Source organism: Leishmania braziliensis, chromosome 28 (genome assembly GCF_000002845.2).
Source record: "Leishmania braziliensis MHOM/BR/75/M2904 complete genome, chromosome 28".
Taxonomy (NCBI): domain Eukaryota; phylum Euglenozoa; class Kinetoplastea; order Trypanosomatida; family Trypanosomatidae; genus Leishmania; species Leishmania braziliensis.
Genome location: NC_009320.2, coordinates 43,046 through 63,083, shown reverse-complemented (window position 1 = coordinate 63,083; position 20,038 = coordinate 43,046). Strand labels below are relative to the sequence as shown.

Here is a 20,038-nt window from a genome sequence, read left to right as displayed (position 1 = left end):
CACAAGAGAGAGAAGGCAGAGAGTTGAGATACGTCGCCACAATACTGCAGTGCAGTAGCATAGCAGCTGTAAAAAGAGGGGAAAGGAGGAGACATGGGGACCGGCACCGGGAGTCGTATCTGCCCCCATTCCGGCCCAAACATGAGCTTTAAGAGAACAAACGAAATCAGGAAGAGACAAAAAAAAGAGGCAATTGTCACCAGCACAGCACAACTGCACTAAAGAAAAGAAAAAAATGAACGCCGTGATGCACAGCAACCGTCACGGAGCGCTGGTAGGAGAATAAAACTCTGCGCGCTGATGGACCGAAGCGAGGGGGAGTTTGCACAGCCCATGCTCCACAAAACAGGAGAAATAGAGTAGATGAAAAACAAAACCACCGTACCCATCTGGAGATATAGTGGAAAGGAGGAAAAGGGACACAACAGCGTTTCAGCAGTGATTCAGGCATCACCACGACAAAGCCTTGCGATGACCGACAGTGGCAGACCGCCACGCTCTCCTTAGCGAACGGGGAAGTGAGTAATTGAAAGCGCGAGGTTGCCGGGCACGTTGCTCAGAATCGCATTAGTGTGTCCTGCGTGGCTGCTCCAGTTAGTGCCCCCGTTTGGCGCATGATGGCAAATCCCTCTACACTAGACGCAACTGATCCCTGCCAGCATAGGCAGATCATGAGCGCCTTGATGCCCCTGCTGTGGTAGGGCTTCCACGTCACCACAGCTGTTTGACATACTTTTCCTCCTCCAGTGACACAGGCGGCATCGAAAGGGAAAGTGAGTAGAGGCTCCTGCGGTCTCGATGCATGTTATTGCATCCAACCTGGCTAGGGTGGCACGACGGCAAGCGCATAGGGTATCCCACAGAGTACTCGCCCGAAGCGGCCACTGCCTGTGCGTACGCGGGAGAACTGGGTTCTCCGGGAGCGTGCGAGGAGGGGTCTGCGCGGAAGGAGTCGCCCCCAGGAGCGCGGAGCAGCGACGCGCAGGGCATGACGTGATTGATGCAACGGCCCAAAGTGGTCGCTCTGGAGCCTGCAGCTCTCATGTCAAGTTTCATCGAGTTAATATTCGGAAAAGAGATGTTCGTCATGAGGGAGGCAGGTGGGGGTGGGAAAGCTGGCGCACCCACCACGGTAGCGCAGGGCGCTGAAAACGACGCTGAAAACTGCACCTGGTCCTTGGCAAGCTCCAGTCGCTTTTGCATCCGAGTCGACGCGATAGTGGCGCGCCGACTCGAGATGAAAATGCTCGACGCTAACGAATGCGACACAAAAGCCATCCCCTGCACAACCAGCTGACACTTCTCTAGTAATCGAAGCTCGTCGTTATGAACTGGGCCAGCTATCGACGCTGGTGGCACCGATGCCTGCAAGTTGGGGGACAGGGATTTGGGGGAGACGACAAAGAAGCTGCGGTTTGAGTTCTCCACCAGCACAGATCCGCTAGCAGGTGAGACGGCACCGGCCAAGGTCGCGGTGTGCGGGGACATCAGGAGCGGAGACCCACCTACAGTCATCCCATTCGGAAAGAGCTGGCAAAGAGGCTGTAGAGGAGGGACAGTGACGCGAGGCGCGGTGAGATGCTGCCTATGACGCCGGGCCGCCTGACCACCACTCGGAGGCGCGGGCGCATTAGGCTGCTCGGGGTACACGGCAGAGAACGGCACCTTTGACATGGGAGCCTCGTCAAGAGAAGGAGCCAGGGCGACATGGGTGGACTGCTGAGACATTGTGGGCGTCAGTTGGGCGCAACGTCGGCCCCCGCAACCCACCATGTCCGCCAACTCCCCAAACTTCACATTCTCCTCAAACCCCAATATAAAGCCGCTGCTGCACCATGGGTACACGGAAGCGATGCACGTGACAGCCTTGTTCGCAATGCTGGGCAAGTCGCCCTTTCGATCTCGTGTACGCAGCAGAGTTCGGCGATACTCTTTCTTGATCCGCTGCAGCGAATCTTTGAGCCCTGCCGCACGGGTGGCATATTCAGCTGCCGAAATGGCGCCGGAGTGGAACTCCTGCTTCAGGTTTTGGCTGCTGCATCGGAATGCCTCTTGCATGAGGATGATAAGGCGGTTCTCGCACCAGCCCTCATGCTTCAAGTAAGCTGTCTCCTCCTCCTGCCACTCCCGCACCTGACTTTCATCAACCGACTTGCGGAACTCGGCGTTGCACATGGCTTGTGGCACCTGGGGCTCCTCCTCGGAGGAGAAGGGTCCGTCAAGCGGGGTGCACACCTGCCGATCCTCATCAGTAATGGGCATACATGAGTCGATGGTACCGCACTCGCTGGCAGTGATGGTAGCAGCATCTTGTGTCTCACTCCGGCTTCGGAATAAGTTTGCGTTTGATGAGGATTCGCTTGTCGCGGTGGACAGTCCGTAGCAGTCCTCAAGAGCCGCCTCCCGCAGCCAATTTGTCGGGCTCTCAGGTAAGCACTTCGCTGAGCGCACCGCCTCTGTACTGTCAATCTTATCGCCAATCATCGTGAGGATGTCAACAGTGGGCACTTCGCCTACCCCAGTCAACAGTAGAGGAGAACGAAACCGCGCGCACGCACGCCGTTAAGCTCACAATTGTTGAGCACACCTCTGATTGCCTACTAGTATGGCTTACAACGCATCCAACACTCTGCAGGCTCGACTGAACAGTCCGAGATAGTGAGAAAAAATAAGAGCTCCTCGATGACGATCGCTCCAAATCGCTGGCTCACGGCGTAGCAGCACGAACGTGGGCCACAAACCACTGTTGAGGAAAGGGGGTAGGGTACTAACGAAGCACTGATATAAGAGGTGACCACACGAAGACTGCGTTGACGATGTGACGCTCTATAGAAAGCAGGGGAAGACCAAAACCTGGGGACTCAAACTACAGCGAAAAAGACACCTACACGACTCACACTGAAATCTCTGGTTCACGCAACGTACATAGAGCGACAGGATGCACTCTGTTTAGCTTCTTGAACCAGGTATGCTCAGCTGCTGTAGTGTCCTCCAAAAGGCATCAGTAAAAAGGGAGGAAGACAGCTGCAATGCCAAAGGTCACCGCGTCCCTGTCGTTCTTCTGGTCTCAGCTGATTGGGGGAGGTTAGGCGCGACGCATCACAACGCACAGGAAGACGTATGTGTGTGTGTGGGGGGGGGGGGGGTAGAAGCTGTCGGTGATACCCTTCGAATAGAAAAAGATGCAACGAAGAGAAATTGGAATAGGCTCGCCCACCACACGCGCACAATGCAACACAGGGCGGCAGCAGGAAAGTAGCAAAGAAAAGAGGAGAAGAGAAGTAAAACAGGCAAGCACGTGCACAGATGGGAGACACGCAGAAACGCAGACAGACAAAGGGGGTGCACACACACACACACCAGCGCACCGACAGATTCGCACAGAACACTAATGAAGAAACAGGAACCAAGCAACCTAAAATATAAGCACTGGGAGCCACCAACACCAAACAATCATAGAGCGGCACCAAACGGTACACGTCAAGCGAAGAAAAGAAAACAACACGAAGAGAGAAAACGTACGGGGACGCACATGCAACGAAACTACGCCGCACAACCGCCACAAAGTCAAGCAAGAAAAAAGAAATAGAGAAGAGACAAGGAAAGAGAGAGAGAGAGGGGGGGGGGCAGCGACACGTAGGGGGAAAAGAGGATGAGAAAAGCGGCAAACCTGAAACCACTGCTACCACGCGACACTATTAGCGGATAGTAAAAAGGCGAGAGGTGCGAGAAGCGAAACGAAGATGTAAATTCGCCAGAGACTGTGAATGGTAAAGAGCACGAGGCGTCATGTCAGCGAAGCGAGAGTACGGGAGAAGCATGAGAAGAGGCAAGAGATGACAGCAAAAGCGTAGGATGAAGTGAGGGTAAAGATGGCATCGGGGTATACAGCAGAGAGTGTATACGATGGCCGTGACATAGCATCTCGGTCGTAGTTTTCGAAAAACGCCTGCCGAGTGGCGGCGCGCGCGTGTCGTCCCAGCAGACACAGGCAGATCGGTAGTCTGTTTCGGATGTACGCTGCCTCTCCCTCTCACTCGCGCCTCAGCTCGCTATTACGCAAGCACAGAGAGAAAGCACGCATGCGTATGAGCACAGTCGTACGAGTGAGAGGACGAAAAGTGGTGATTTGAGGAACGAGTGCGATGCAGTTGCACTACGTATAAAAGCTCCCGGTAGCACAACGATGGCGACAGATCATCGGTCTCTGTCTTTTCACAAGCTCACCACGAATGCTACCTGTATTAGAGTCACGCAGAAACACGGACACACAAATGAATGGGTGCACATGCGCGCGCAGGCAAGGGACGAAATAGAACAGAGGGAGAGGGAAAGGTGCATGCGAGAAGCAAACCAACTCAAACATCGATAATAACAGCAACAGAAAGGACAGGCGGAGCTTGCAAAGCCAGCATGGGGAAATGAGAGAGAAACACAGCCTTCTGCCATGTGGCAGCTACATGTGAGGCACGTCCACATCAGTTTCCATAATAACACCTTAGAAACACACCCATACACTCTTCCGCAGCAATTACCCCTTTTCCGAGTAGGTAGCAGAACGAACGAAGTACTGAAGGCTAAAGGAGGTCACTCTTCTGCATGTGGGAAAGGAGGCCGCACCACGGCACGTGGAGGCAGCACGAAAGGACCGTGGATGCACGGTGTTGACCAATGTACGCCAGAATAAAGAGCGGCGTGTACACGCCCCACGAAACGAGAAGCGGATACGGCATCACATCATAAAGGATGTGACGCTCCACGCTGGCGAGGTCGTGTCGTCGATGTGCACCAAAGCTGTGTTCTCTCATAAAGCTCGGGTCGCTTAGCCCTCCGCGCCCTGCGGTCATCGCGTTAAAGTAGGACCAAAGGATGAGAGGCGTCACCAACAGCTGCTGGAGCCCAAGTGCCAATAGACACGGTGTTATGTGCCGTGTTAATGGGCCAAAGATACGGGGGATGAGGTGCTCGTAATGCCCGATAACGCCACCAGCCAGGAGTCCGAAGAGTCCATTATGTCCGAGGCGCTCCTTGTCCAGCATCCCCAACATCTGCGCCCCAGTCGGACGCGACTCCTCACGCTTCTCACCACGGGCACGCCGTGCCGCCGCTTCCCTGTGAGCATCGTAGAACTGCGCGAAGAAATCCCCTGCCGTCCAAACGAAGCCGTAAAAGACGACCCGCCGCACACAGAAGTGCATGTGATGCGGTGCGCACGTGCGCTCCGTTGAGTATCGCTGTCGGCAGTCTGAGGAGGAGGAGGAGGATGGGGAAGTACGTGATGACGTCACACAGCAGAACACAGTGAGGACAGCAGCAAACCGCCTTTCGAGAGCTCGCCGCTTGCGGCCTTGTCAAGTCTGAGCAGGTGTGTTTGACGGTTTTCTTTTACTTCACTCATTCCCTTCCCGGGGTGCACTCACAAGAAGAACAGATGAAAGAGGACCAGAGAAAGAGGGGGACAAGTGAGATCAGAAGCGACAGCGAAATCAGTACCAATAGAAGCACGCACAGGTAGACTTGTTCGCTTGAGGCTGCGGTGCGCTCGGGTACTCACATTCAACGGCAGAGGTATTCCTTTACCAAGCAGGAAGCAGAGGAATCAAGTGCGGGAAGGGAGCGCCATGAAAACATACAGGCGTGTCAGACGACAGTGCAACAACAGGTGGCAGACGAAGCGCACCGAACTGCCGACGGTACGCATCACAGGCAGGGCACACTTCTCTTTTTCAATTTCCTTCGCGTCCACATAAGTAATTCACAGACTATGCCAGCAATGAAAGTGAGCAACAGGGCTCTGACGGTCGCATCTCTACAGCACGTATCGGCCTCAGGAACGTATGCATACACGCCTCCATACACCTCCTCACCCATCTTTGTATGCAGACAGCAGAACGTTTTTTTTTTTGCGATACTTCTCCACGCGAGCAGGCGTGTTGTGGGTTCACTTTCCGTATGAAGAAAACGTGCCATAAGTTGCTTCCACTTTCAGTGCGGTTGGCCTCTCGAGGCCTAAAGTTTGATGCCAAGTCCCTCACTCTACTGTTCTTCCGCCTCTGTCCTTGTCGCCAGCAATGCTGTGAGTAGACACGGGGTTGGGTGAGCCGCATACGCCCAAGGAGGAAGGGAGTGGGGGGGAGGGGGGGGGGAAGAAAAGGGAAAATGAATGCAAGCCAGTGCGTCTTTAGTGGACGCACATTCCACCGTGGCGGTCAGACAGAAGTTTACTGAGGCTGCCACTAACCGACACACATCTTTCCAGAAGGAAGGGAAAGCCATCAACACCCATCATGCGCCGAGATACTCTATCGTGTGCGTGCATTCGTGACAGCGGAGAGAGAGAGACACGCACGCACACACACACGCGTCAGAAGGGAAATAGCGTTGTAGAAGTGAAACACTTCCGCCACTATAGTCGGCAAGGAGGAAACTCTGAGGGAAAAGAAATACGTCTCCTTTCCCCTTCTCGCCTTACTCATGAATGATGTGGCGACTACGCAAGATCTCTTCGTAGACGCCCAGCTCGCGGAGAAAGCCATCATTTGGCCGTGCCGCCGGTCTCGCCAGGCGTACGAGGGCCAGTGCCTCGTCGCGTGGGATCCCCTTGAGGTGCATTAGGTATGCTACTGCAATCGTGACAGACCTAGACAGGCCAGCAAAGCAGTGGATGAGGATGCCTTTCTTATGCGACCTCGCCTCGTCGATGAAGCTGAAGGCGTCTTCGAAGACGGGCGCCAATGTCTGCTCCGGGAAGTCGTCAACAGCAAGGACAAGCTGCCGCATCCACGGCTCAATTACCGCCTCCAAGTTGCGTCCCACCGTAAGGACATAGCAGATGTCGAGATCGTGGTACACCGTCACCGTCTGTGCAGTGCGCAAGGATCCTAAGAAGAGATAATCCAGTACTTTGTCAGGGTAGATCTTGTTGAGCTCAACGTGCAGCCATGGCAGAGTTCCAGCCCAACGCTGCTCCTCGAGCTGCTTCACGAAACGAGGGCGGTTATCAACTCTGAGCACGACGCGCTTGGTGGAAGGCCGGCGTATCTTCTGGAGAGAGTCATAGGACACAGGCTCATTGAGCATTGCCTCGTTCATTGCCAAGAACAACTCCTCCAGCAAGGGGCACCACTCCAGCAGGGACAACGGCAGGCGCTGCAGTTCATTCGACTCCATCCCAATACGCCGCACCGATGGCAAAAACGGACTGCCGGCTGCGTTACGCGCTGCGCCCCCCACACGCTCAAACGGCAGCGATGTCAGTGAGTTGTTGTTCACTGACAGCACCTGCAGGTGGGGAAGGTAAAAAAGAGAGAGCGGAAGAGACGTCAGCTGATTGGTGTTCAGGACCAACTCCACCAGCGCGCAGAATGACCCATTTGAGAAGAGCGCTTCCGGCAGCGAGACAAGTTTGTTCTCCGAGAGAGAGATCTTACGCACGATGCTCACTGGCACATCCGATGGCACGGCGGACAGCCTCAGTGCAGACAGGTTACATTCTAGTGACGACTTGCTTTGCTCGATTTCAGTACGCAGCTCGTCTTCTGTGTCAGAGATCGACAGGGTGCTTAACTTGTGCTGCGCTTTGCCAAGTGCCGCAGCCGCAAAGGAGCTAAACCGCTTAGAAGCGTGGCAGGGGGTACTTGACGAAGAAGAAGAGTTGGAAGAGCATGAGTGATCGGAGTCGTTTCCTTCCGACTTCCACTCCCCAAACTCGCAGAAGGTCGAGACGGGAGGCGGCTTACTCATTGTTGGTATCTTCCACTGAGTGTGAGTGTATCCAGACCTCGATAATCTGAGATGAAAGAGAAGAGGGAAAGGGAACGTAATTATTGAGTTAAGGGCCTCCGTACCGTGTACTCACCTGTTCTGGGCGATGACCCCAAACGCGTTGGATGTCGCCAGGCAGGGGAAGCAAACGCTTGTGCTCCGCCCTCACGGAATCGCTGTTTGCCTTTGGCGTGACTTCTACGAAGGTGAAGGGTTCAACCTTCCTTACCCGTCATCCTTCGCCCGGTGGCTCACATGATGATGAGGAGGGGGGGACTGGCTTGAACTCGTAGAGAAGGTGGTAAGAGCCAGCCAACATCTTCCCCAACATAAGAAAGAGGATGGAGAGCAACCACACTCCACACATAGGCCCGTGCATCGCGGCCGAAAGTCGGCCACAAGACGTACCAGCACTCCACAGCAAAATGAGGAAAACGCCCCATCGAGCTTCGTGGCTGCAGTGTGGCCAACGGTCTGTAAAGCGAGGGAAACCGCCATGTGCGTGACTACCACATTGAAATCTCACACATCGTCTCTCTGAGCACAACCCCGACATGCCCAATATTTTTTTATCCCCCCAGTGGGGCGGAGTTGATCTCACGTGTTAGTTAGGGGAGAGATTGGAAAGAGGGAGGAAAAGAGAAACGAGACTCGTCCCCATTCACCGCTCTTAGCCACATCTGTACTGTGGCATTGGCGCTGCGAGTGAATGCCTGTCTGTGTAGCGTATCGGCCTGCTACGCGGTGCGGATTCGACGAAGCTGAGGAGGGGAGCTCAGATCCCGGATTAGCGCCCTCTTGCGGTGTGGGTGGCCACGAGCACATGCATGGTCATTTCGGCCTCTCACACGTGGCGTAGAAGCGATGAGCACCACTGAGGAGATGCCAGAAAAGTTCAGCGGACAGTGACAAGAGAGAAAAAAAGCAGCAGTGAGGGCAGAAGAGAAAACGTCCGAGCAAATTGCAAAGGCGGCGGAAGCAGCAACAACACAAGAAAGTGCTCGAGACCCAATGGGGCGGGGGCGGAAGGGAGAGGTATCGCTTCTACGCGTAAACAAGGTGGAGAAGATGATGAGAAACAGCCTAATCACGTCTAAGACGAGAAGACAACGGCGGCAGGCGGAGCTTACCGAGGAGAGGCAAAGCACAACACACATACAACGATACACACATTGCTGGAGGCAACCACGAACAGCAGTACACACAGGAGCCATGCGCCAAAGGAAAAAGAGGCAGAGATGTCAAAGCAGAAATTTTTCTCTCCAAAGCGCATGCGTAAAGATCGAGAGAAAGGGGAAAGGGAAGGCAGCACAGAGCAGCAGGGAGACAGGAAAAGGAACACGGCCCTCGCTCTCTCAGACTCCCAACGAGACGCGTGCACACTCTCTTGCTAGCTCACAGTGGCAACCGCCGCAGTCCCCTAACAGACCGTCGACCATGTCGTGAAGACAAATGCACGCACACAGGTCTGCTCACCGCCGGCAACGGAGCGACAAAGCAGACTCAAGCCCTGACTAGACGCGAGGTCGAGTTGACGCGCACAAATGTGCCCCCGCAGACCGCCTTTACAGGAGCAGCACCAAGAGAAAAAGAGGGCAAAGGGGAGAAGAGAACGAAAAGAAATGGGGAGACGCGAGCGAGCCCACAAGCGATGAGAGGCGGAGCGAAGAGGGTGTAAAAGTAACGCAGGCGCTCGTGCGGTGGTGCCGCGCCACATAATTGTAGTCATGAGAATACCACCGGGAAGCAGAATTGAGCGTTGAAAGAAAGAACACACAAGAAGAGGAGCGGGTCAAATCAAAGGCCGGAGAGTAGGCAGGAGAACGAAGTCACGTACTGCTTAAGCGCACGTGGATCCCCAAAAGCCCTGTGTGTTCGCGGCTGACTACAGCGTCCAGCACAAAATCAGCTACACGAAAAGCAGTTGATGCTGCTGCAAGCCGTGATATAGAGATGAGGGATTCCTCTACCGGTCATCAGCATATCGAAAACAAAAGTTGTGATAACAGCTTTCACCATTTTCCTTCATACTCTGTCGATGCCTCAGTGGCAACTGCTCATCCTTAATGCCATCGTGCAAAGTCACACCTAGAGTATTACGCGCACACCCCCAGCACAGACGCTCAACCGCCCTGCGAAAATGAAACGACGGCCACGGACAGTGCTGCGTATTTTTCTGTGGTTTCTGCGAGACTGGCACACATAAATTATGTTTTTAGGAAACACGTAAACTCATCGCTGTGCGACAGTTCGTCGCCGGATTGCCTCTTCGCGCTCCGACTTATTCGCTGCAAAGTTACACCGTAGCACCCTCCCCTCCACTTTGTATCCGTCCAGCAGCGCTGCGGCGCAGCCGGCGAGCGAGACGGATGCCATGGTCACATACATGTGCTTGACCTTACTATGGTGCTTTACCGGTAGTATGTCTACCTCATCCACCACCTCCGCGTCCTTGCCAATCTGATCCACGTAATCGCTGGAGCCCTGATCAAAGTCCAGCACGGTGCTAATGAAGTCCTTCACCTGCTTCACCGAGAATGAGAAGGGTATGCCACCAAGGAAAAGCGTCCGCGCCCTCTTTTCCTTTCGATCACGCCAAAATGTGCCGTTCTTGAACTTGGGGTCGTGCCGCAGTTTCGGCTCTGACGCGGCAGCCGCATTGTCATTGCCGAAATCACTTGCCGTGTCGCGGTGCTGCGCAGCTGCCTCCACGATCATCTCCTTTGCAGCCACAGCACTCGAGTTCAGTCGCGACATCTGGCGCTCCAGCTGCTGCCTCGTTTCCCAGCGCCGGCGTTCCTTGCGAGTCAGACCCTCCGGCATCGACTCAGTCGGCGGCACCTCCACCCGCTTCCGCTTCCGTGGAGGAGGAAGCGCTAAACTCGCAGATGCGGGAGATGCGGTGCTCGGTGAAGAAGACGGGTTGGTAGAGGACAACTCGGGCGCGCGCTTGCGCGACACTTGTGCTTCCGCACGCGGTTTAGAAAACAGCAACTGTATTGGCAATGAAGAACAACGAGGAGAGGTCTCATCGCTTCCTAGGTAAGCTGACGAGAAGCAGTGGGACGATGCGCCAGCCCCCTGCTGGGCTTTTCGTCGCCTCGCCTCGCGCCGCTGCTTCTTTCGAATCACCGCCCTGCTTGGCATCGTGTCCCTCACGCAGCGACTGACAACAGATGAACAGGTATGAATGAAAGGGGCTTTGTGATACGAGAGCAGAGAGTATGAAAACAGAAGCGACAAGCGCGGGACACGACGATGATGAGGGAAGCAGGAAGGAGGAGGCCGCGGAAGAAAAAAATATCGACCACGTCGATGAAACTGGCGCACGTGACCACACATGGTGCTGGTCGTGACATTATGCTTGCGTGCAGAGGCTGCTGTGGCGGCGACAGGAGCGGTGTCAGCGGCCCGGGGTGCAGCCTTTGAGAAGCAGCATGGGGAGCCCGCTGCGGCACACTGGCGATAGTGAGAGACGCGAGGAGCTGCAGGAGCGCCAGTGCAGTAAGCAACGCCCTATTTACCCCATTCTCAACCATGAGGTAGAAGAGTTGCCAAATTGCAAGTTTGCACCCTGCGCGGCAGTGCTTTTTGAGTACGGTTTCCAGTTGGCAATACCGATGCCGTGCACAGAGAGGGAGCGACAACGAGAACAACAAAAAGAAGGTACAATAGGCAAGTAAGAAGAAGAGGGGCAAACAACATGGGGGGAGAGGACCGTGGCGCCTAGCACGGCGTGGGACACTGGCTGCGAAGCAACACTGAGCGCCAACGAGGAGAGAAGCGAGCACGAGCAAGCGATAATTTCAACGAAAAGGGAGTTGATCAGCGCGGGGTACAACGCAATAAGGCCTCCCAGAGCCCTGAATTAATTGGCGGAGATAAAGTGTAGCGAAGTGTCCGAGACGAGAGTCAATTGCAGAGAGGAACGTGTGATCCATTAGCAGCCGCAGGTCCGCTGAACCTCTCGGCATCGTGAGGGCAACAGCAGCGGCACTGTAGTCCACGACCACTAACGTGGCGTCAGCACAGTAGTATGCGGTGAAACGCACACACAAACACACTCGTCATCCCCTCTTCATCAGCAGTACTTGGCAGAGGACAACGGTTATCACCGTAGATCGGCCCCACCTCACAGCATGTGGCCGTGTGGAGAATTCGAGGGGCGGAGTATCAACGAGCGCGGCTCCTGTGACCACATAGTGTGACTCCGCTTCGTCAGACACCATGTCTTCCGAGTTCGGTTCGACAACTTCAAAGTCAATGTGCTGCCGACTGAGTTCCTCTACGACCTGCCGCCGCTTGTCGCCCGTGGGATTGAACTCTTCTCTCGTGCGACGGCCCTCGAAGAAGAAAAAGCCACGCTCGCCTGCACCGCAAGGAGACGCAAAAGTAGAGAGAAGGCCTTGGCCTACATGTACGCCACCACTGCTGGCACATCCTGCACCAGCTCTGCCGTGTTGCTGCCGCTGTGCCGCAAGTGATCCAGGATCCCCCACAAGCTCTGGAAAGGATACCAAGCAGGATGTTTTGCATTGAGGTCATCGCGCCGTACGCCGCCCAGAAGGAAAAAAAGGGCTCGGCACGGCCTACAGCACCGAGGGTCACAGCCCCGACATCAGAAAGCTGCAGAAGCACCATGAAAATGGTGCCAGAGATCATCGTCGCCATGCACAGCACGTGGATGGCGGCAAAGCACGAGCAGCTGAAGATGAGTTATCACAGGTCTTGACCCACCAAGCCCAATGTCAATCCGATAGCCAGGTTTGCCACGGCGATGATGATCTCATAGCACGAAAGGCAGCGGATCGTTGAGTCGCCGGTGTAGCCGTAGCTGACCTCGAAACAATTCGTGCCCACACTCACGAAACGGACTATGGCTGTGTGGCAAAATACACACAAACACCGCAGAACAGCCAGCGCGCCAACGACATCCGCACAATGTTTGATAAACGCACCGCCTCACTCTCAGCTGTTACGTCACGCTCGTCCTCTGCGCTACCAATTAGCTAGCCTGTGTGCTTGGTATAGCGGCCAGCCATCACGAGCACAGCGCACGAAAGCGCTGAGATGCGGTAAGCGGTAACTGCCGAAATAGCAGTCGATTCGGCACGCCCGCTGTTTGCGATCGCTGGTGCAAATAAAATGAAAAAAAAAAAAAAAGCGGCATGATGAGGTGGCGCACAAGACGCTGATGGTAATCCCCAAACGCAAGCGCCATTTCGCGACGGCCCTTGAACAGCTGCGCTAGAAAGGGGTACTGAGAGACGGAGAGCAACTCTCCGCCAAGGCCGGATACGATGTGGTCAATATAAATAATCCCATACGTCGTGGCACATAGACTAGCGTAACACACCACGAAGCCACCCAGAACAGATGTAAAGAAGAGCATGGCCCTGCGCAGTCCGAGATGCTTGTCGATGAGAAGGTCGCTTGCAGCAGAGAGGCTGGTATTTGGTCAAGCGTACACTCTAGAAAACCATCGCTTCCTGCTCTCCGTGTAGATGTTCTGATGCGCTTTGAGGTGGTTCTCGACAGCGCTGCCACTGCCGATAGAGAAGAAGGAGTCGCGGATGTAATAGCCACCAAAAGTGAGGAAGCACGTACTAGCTCACGCAGCTCTTCTCACAGAATGGACGACACGAGCACCGCTTGCTCGGCAGCGCTATTGGCTTTGCTTTCTGGTGCCATTATTTACGAGGATAAGCGGAACGTCGTAGGACATGAAGAGAGAAAGACGGCGCTCCAAAGCCCCTCGATTCCTTTGGGGAAACCGGTGCGGGACAGCGGAGACTATCGCAATTGCGAGCCTCGTAAGCGCCTCGGCCGTGTCGTGGTGAATGAGTGCAACTCAGTCTGTATTTTTTGTGGGTATGCGTGGAAAAATGTCGGTGCTGTTCCTGCGGGGAGCGTCGGTTGGGGTGTCACGCAAAAGTGCAAAAGAGAAAAGTAAAGAAACGCAAACTGAGAGACCAAGAGGAGGAGAAGAGCGCGGCGAGGTGAAAATCCCACTCAGTACAACGGCAACGAGGGGTGAAGAAAAGAGGTGTGAATGAAGTGTTTGTAGCTGAAGTGGCACGAATGGCGGAGTAAAAAAGCAACTCGCACAGCTGCCCTTTCATTCTCGTAGGTGTGGGTGTGTGCTTGAGCGGCGATTGGTGTGCGCACAATGTGAAAGAAGACCATCGCGAGGCCAGGGAACACCAGAGCCGAGCAGGCGTCGCAGATGGTTCAAATTAAGTACGAGGGGGGCCACAGGGGCACCTCTGCCAGGTGCGGGTGCAATTTTCATGCGAAGCAAAGACAAAAGACAAGTGTCTTCACTAGGTCGCCGGACAGTGGCAATCTCGAAAGAACACGAAACACACAACATGGTAACGTTGACCGAAGCCGTTACGCGGAGGTGAGTCACATGAAAAACGCAGAGCAAAAAAAAAAAACAAGAGAGAGGAAGGGGCCGCTAAAGGTCGACGCGTAGGGGCAGCAATACAATCGAGGTAATCCCACGAATTGTACAACACCCCACATAAACACCGTTCGCTTTTTGGCGATCAAACCGAGGGAGGGGGCGCAAGCGAGTACGTGCACCTCGTCAAAGGTTCGAGATGGGTTCGAAAACACTAGAAGTCTTCCGCGTTCGGCCAGCGTGCACAGCATCACGTCTAAGCGGTGTTTTGTTGCTTTTGTGCCACAAACCTCCTTCGCACACAATCAGCCTTCATCTCGCCCGGCGGATTAGTTCAACTGCCAAGAGTGGCAAGAGTCCCAGGACGCTCATGTGGTGAATTCAGCTCGTGGATACACGTTAATCGTGTCACGTGTACCCACGATCAGAGAGGAGGAGGATGAGCGAGGCGGTATCCATTACATAGCACCCTCAGCTGTGCGAGGATGCATGCGAGCACAGAGCCACACTTGGTTGTCGCATTCATGATTCAGTCGTGCCGAATCAAACCACGTCAACCAATGTGAGTAGAAAAGAGAAGAAAAAAAAAAAAACAAAAAGAGAGGTGACCGTATGAAGAGACAAAAGTAAAATGATTCAAACATCAAAAGCGGAGCCAAACACAAAAAGAGAAGTAAACAGGCGCATCAGCAGGGCTGACACCAAACAGAGCCATGCAACACGTCAGGGTACCCTACCCAGAGGCCAACAGAGCCGACGCCATCCGCAGGGATGGTACACCCGCAGACATGCCTCACCTCAGTGTATTGGCTGCTTCTTTTTGGTGTGTCATCACGTACACATGGTATTAAAAGCCTACACTTAATTCATGCGCGCCGTCAGGCACGGTGTGGGAAGGTTGTACCCCACAGCAGCGTGCATGGGTCTTGTGCCCGAGGGTTTTCTCTTCGTTTACGCTTATCACCCATGTCTCTCGGTGGGATGCGCTCTGGTACCCTGAGTACGCCCATTCTATACAGATACACAGAGCGAAAAGACGAAATCGCCATCTTCATCGCGAGAGAGAGGACGAGAATGAAGAACAACCCAGTCCGTGCTGGTGCGCCGGTGCTGCCTTTTGCCATGGCTACAGCAAGTGCGCCAACGCAGCGTGAATAAGAAACGACTGGCATATAGAAGGGTCAAGACGCCCCTTGAGAAGGGAGGAACGCGTGCGGTTGCCACCCTGGAGAAGCGCATCGCGTACCCTTCCATTATCCCCACGACTGCCTTCCACCACTCGCCGGGAATTTCTCCTTTTCCAGACATCGTCGGCTTCCGCATCGCTACTCGTTTGTTGCATCCCTGTGAGAGTTGAGAATGGCGCACCCGAGTGCTCCGAGGTAGCCGTCATGCTCGAGGAAGTGAGCGTGGCACTCCCCGGAGGACCAGTACTTCATCGTGGAGCTTATCAAACTCCAGATCATCGCATTGTCGCGTACAAAGCCGCCAGCAAAGAAGATGTTTGGCACCCCATGAAGGCGGGCATGCAGGTACGCAAGCTGCGTAACGTTACTTGCGATCATATTGAGTAGAGATCGCACAATATCAATGGCTGATGCCGCCTTCGTTCCGTTGCGAGCAGGCCGCTTTGAGACCATCGATGACGCTTTCGACGCCTTCGGCGACAGAATCTCGCCCGTCGCATCATCGTCTGCAAAGTGGGTGGTGCTGTCGCCACGGCTCAGGTCATAAAAGCGCTCCGTCCCCAGCTTGCCGAAGGTGCTCGCCACAGTCTCACTAAATAGCATAGCAGGCAAGTCATTTGCATTGTAGCCGTAGATGTCACCGACAAGCAAGTCGATGTTCTTGTTGTCACCAGGGCCGTCCAGCCGCATAATCTCAATGACCTCCTCCCACGACGTGAGGTTCGTCATGGTGCGTATGAGGCCCCAGAACGTAGCACCGCCGATGGGGGAGCCACCTACACGCACATGCGAGCCGTCGGCACCGGTACACTTGATGAAAGAGATACCAGACCCAATGTTGATGAGCAAGTATGGAAACGGCGAGAAGCCGTCTCCGCTGCTCACGAGCTGATGTGGTTGGTGGACGCCGGTTATTGAATCCACCGTAAAGACGGACTCGGGTGCGATGCGAAGAACCAGATTGAGGCCTTTCACCACGGCGTCCATCTCCCTCACAACGCTGAAGTTGATGCCCAAGACGCTTCGCGCCGTCGAAGCATACTTGAATGCGCCGCCGCCAGTGGCGCGCACCTGAGTGGTGTACTGCGGCTTGAAGTATTTGATGGCGTGGATACTGGCGAGGTAATCAGCGAATCTCGGGATCTGCTGGGAGGGGATCTTCAAGAAACGCAGTGTGCCAACACGCGAGTGAGGCCGCGTACGCAACTCGTTATTAGCCGCTTCCTCGCCCGCAAAGAAGTGAAATGTCCGCACCCCCAACTTCTCCGACAGCGACGACGCCTCGTGAATGATCGATGGGAACGTCGGCAATGTGTCTGTCATGGGAGGCATGACGAAGGCGATCTTCGCAAACGTGCCTCCAATGTCGATGGTAACCGGCACCTGAAGATCAAAACTACACATAGAGCTTACCCTCGTGACACTGCTCTCGGCGTCGCTCACGTCCTCCTGCCAGTCCACGCTGAGCGCGGCAAGGGGTAGGGTTTCGCTACCGTTGTACAGCCTCTCGAAGACAGAACTGAAGTAGCTGTGCACAGCGTCGCGGCGAATCTTGCCGAAGGGCGTGAGGAATGTACTGTGGTCGCTGAACGCGTGGGGGTAGAGGTGCACAAACTCGGGAATTTGTGACGGGTGCAGATGCGCCTCTCCAGCGATGCTAGCAAGATCGGCTGAGATGATGGACATGGCGTACTCAACCAACTCTTTCCAGCCGAGCTGCCGCGCTGGGCCATCGCCGCCATGGGACAGGTGCCACTCGAACTCGATCGTGTCGCGGTTCGGGTACACAACGGCGATAATAGGCTTCAGCGAGTCACAGTAGACAAAGATAGCGTTGACGTATCGTGAAACAGAAAAGATGCGCTCCAGCTCCGCCGCAATGGCGTACTGGTATGCAACTGGCCAGAGGATGCCCAGCGGTGCCCCAAGAAACACAGCAGTGCCATCGCGCTTCCACTGCGCCGCAATCTCGAGGCGCCTGCGAGGCTCGCCTTTTTTCGTGATGACCAGCTGACCGATACCGGCACTGTTGGAGAGGTCGCTGATGGGCTCCAAGTCGGCCTGCATCGACGGCGCTGGCGTACCATCGATCGTGCAGACGCCGACGCAGTTTAGGTAGCTCACCTCACACACCAGCGGCACGTAGCACACACTGATATGCTCCAGCAGGCTGAAGGTGGTGCTCTCCTGCGAAACACTCAAAATGATCTTGCGCACGCACCCGCCTAGCTGTTCCTGGAAAGCACGGAAGAAGATAAAGCGGAGAAGGGAACTATCCTGCCGTTTGAGGTGGATGAGACGCGAGCGCAGCTGAAAGGCGCGGTTGAAGAACCAGTTGTACACAGAGCTGTGCCGGTGCTGCGCGCGGCTAAGCTGCAGGCGGCTCGTGCTGAAGAGCGCTGGCGAGGTGACCAGGAGAGTAGGGTGGAACTTCACAAAAGCTTCCTGCAAGTGCGCCGCGTCGACAGTGGCGATGGCATTGCCCTGGCTCAGCATGCCAAGCACGCATACGCGATGAAAGAGCAGTGCCATGGGGCTGAACCACACCATCGATTCTCCCTTAAACGACGAGGGAAGCACACCCGTCATCAGCAACAGGCTCAGATCGTACAGAATGGTGGAGTGGCGCACTGGCAGCAGCGCACTCTCGTCGCCACACGCCACACTATCCGTGTTGTCCATTGTATACGTGAAGACCGAGTCCGTCGTCACGTGCTCCTTCAGTGGTGCGACCGGGCTCAGTCGCCCCTTCTGCTCGACGAACTCAAAAGGGATGAGTCGGATGTTCAGATCCTTCGCTGCCGCGTGATCGCTCTCGTCGACAAAGGCGCTGGTGTAAAGGACGGCCTCCAGCTTAGTGGAGCGGCACGTGAGGAGCGCCACCACGGAGTTGCGGTCTCCGACAGCGACACGAATCTTATGGCGGTCCAGCAGAGTACGCATCGTGCTGCGCTTACCCGCCAGCGGCACCGTTGTGAAGCCGTACAAGGCGCACGCCACTTCTAGAATAACAATGCTGCGGCTCGGCTCGCACGCCACGCCAATCAGATCGCCAGCACGAAAGTCCATTTTCAAGAGACCAGCGCCGAGCTCTCGCGCACGGATGTCTACCGTACCGTACGTTATCCACTCCGGCTCCCCGAGCTCGCTGGTAGCGCCAAGGCACTTGAATGTTCGGAAGCGGGCCACACTGCGCTCCCACATTTCCCCGAGCGTGCGCACTCCTGCGAGGGGATTGAAGGCCGTGTTGGCGAAGCACATGTCCCCCTTCTCTTTGAGTGCTTCCATCGTCAGCAGAGGCGGTTCGCCCAACACCGGCGAGGCGCTGTAGTGCTGAGCCCAGCGCACCAGCCAAACGAGTGCGGCGCAGAGCATCAGAGACGTGAAACTGAAGGAGAAGAGCCACCAAGCTAGCACGGCAATAAGGACTGCTTCAAGCCGCGCATCAGACGTGGGGTTTGAGTGTTCGTGGTTAGCTGCCTCGACGAGAGAGGAAACATTGAGGCGCGAATACGACCGCGCTTGGAAGTTATCACGCTCGTTCAGTGGCAACGTCACACGGCAGGTAATACCAAAGTGGTCCGACAAATACGTGTACGGGCGGCGGCGGCTCACCACGTACTTCTCCAGGTGCGGTTTCTCGACCTGAATACGCGCCTCCGCCAAGAAGTAGTCCTGTCGCTGCGGCGTTGACTCGTAGCGCTCCAGCTTCGACAACTCTGGAAAGAAAAGAATCGGCGGGCGAGTCGGCGGGTTTTGTCCTGTCTCCTCGTAAATGACGTCCCGAACAGACCCGATGTCCTGGAATTGGTTCAGCATCTCCTGGAACCTCTTTGATGAGTGTCCGGTCACCGGGTCTATGCCGTAGATGTTGAAATCACCAGCAATGATAAACGGCACCTCCGCACCCTTCCGTTGCCGCACTCCCGGTGCGTTGTTACCGTTGTGCTGCTCCCGCACCTGGGTCAGAGCTGCCTCCACGAAGCGGTGAACCTGCTGCATCTGCGACGATTCAGAGGGCAGGTTGTCCTGTGGACGCAGATGTACATTGAAGAACACAATACGCTGGCTTCCCTCACCGTGCGCAGCGGGCACTTCGACTTCGGCGAACAGACATCCTTTACTGACCGTTGCCTCTCCGCGTTCGTGGTTGCGAAATGTATAGGAGCCGCGGTGCCAAATCGGAAACCGTGAGGCGATGATGAGGCCGTTGTCGGAGCAGACGTTGTACCGCAGCATGGTCAGATAAGATGGCTGCCGTGAAATCACGTAATAGTGAAGTCCTTTAGCCTTGAGCCCATCCAGAAGCATCTTCTGGTAGCACAACTGTTTCTGCAGCACGTAGGGAAAGTAGCTCGTCGCGTACACCTCCTGCAGCAGCACCACATCGTAGGCATCGATGCTAGCAAGAAAGGTTTCAATGCGTTCATGCTGATACCCACCACTTCCTCGAGGAAGAATGTTGAAGTTGTAGCTGAGTACCCGTGCCGAGGCACAGCCCCCATCGTTCGTTGGCATCGTGGCGCAATTACGTCTACTGGGTCAGGTGCAACGTCTCCTAGGCAATTGATACTGCCATCCATGGTGTGAAAGAGAGAAATGGTAGAGACAACACCGTCAACAGAGAGAGAACGACAAAATGTGAACATAGCACGGAGAAGAAAGAGCATGAGAGAGTCGA

The 20,038-nt window shown here is 55.2% G+C and overlaps 5 protein-coding genes and 1 pseudogene across 6 annotated transcripts; all 6 read right to left on the bottom strand.

Annotated features, from left to right (window-relative positions):
- Positions 1–711: 711 nt before the first annotated feature.
- Positions 712–2,262, bottom strand: LBRM_28_0200 (hypothetical protein, unknown function; the record flags this gene model as incomplete). Its single annotated transcript, XM_001566004.1, has 1 exon — positions 712–2,262. One exon carries the CDS (start codon positions 2,260–2,262, stop codon positions 712–714), a length of 1,551 nt encoding a protein of 516 aa, XP_001566054.1.
- A 2,315-nt stretch (positions 2,263–4,577) lies between these two features.
- Positions 4,578–5,198, bottom strand: LBRM_28_0190 (conserved hypothetical protein; the record flags this gene model as incomplete). Its single annotated transcript, XM_001566003.1, has 1 exon — positions 4,578–5,198. One exon carries the CDS (start codon positions 5,196–5,198, stop codon positions 4,578–4,580), a length of 621 nt encoding a protein of 206 aa, XP_001566053.1.
- Positions 5,199–6,468: 1,270 nt separating this feature from the next.
- LBRM_28_0180 (putative phopshatase) lies at positions 6,469–7,743 on the bottom strand (the record flags this gene model as incomplete). Its single annotated transcript, XM_001566002.1, has 1 exon — positions 6,469–7,743. The coding sequence occupies one exon, from the start codon at positions 7,741–7,743 to the stop codon at positions 6,469–6,471; it is 1,275 nt and encodes a 424-aa protein (XP_001566052.1).
- A 2,253-nt stretch (positions 7,744–9,996) lies between these two features.
- LBRM_28_0170 (putative RNA binding protein) lies at positions 9,997–10,587 on the bottom strand (the record flags this gene model as incomplete). Its single annotated transcript, XM_001566001.1, has 1 exon — positions 9,997–10,587. One exon carries the CDS (start codon positions 10,585–10,587, stop codon positions 9,997–9,999), a length of 591 nt encoding a protein of 196 aa, XP_001566051.1.
- Positions 10,588–12,024: 1,437 nt separating this feature from the next.
- Positions 12,025–13,489, bottom strand: LBRM_28_0160 (annotated as a pseudogene). The gene is given in 4 exon segments: positions 12,025–12,639; positions 12,642–12,863; positions 12,866–13,429; positions 13,433–13,489. Coding segments are annotated over 4 exon segments (1,458 nt in total).
- A 2,006-nt stretch (positions 13,490–15,495) lies between these two features.
- LBRM_28_0150 (putative pantothenate kinase subunit) lies at positions 15,496–19,875 on the bottom strand (the record flags this gene model as incomplete). Its single annotated transcript, XM_001566000.1, has 1 exon — positions 15,496–19,875. One exon carries the CDS (start codon positions 19,873–19,875, stop codon positions 15,496–15,498), a length of 4,380 nt encoding a protein of 1,459 aa, XP_001566050.1.
- Between the last annotated feature and the right edge of the window lie 163 nt (positions 19,876–20,038).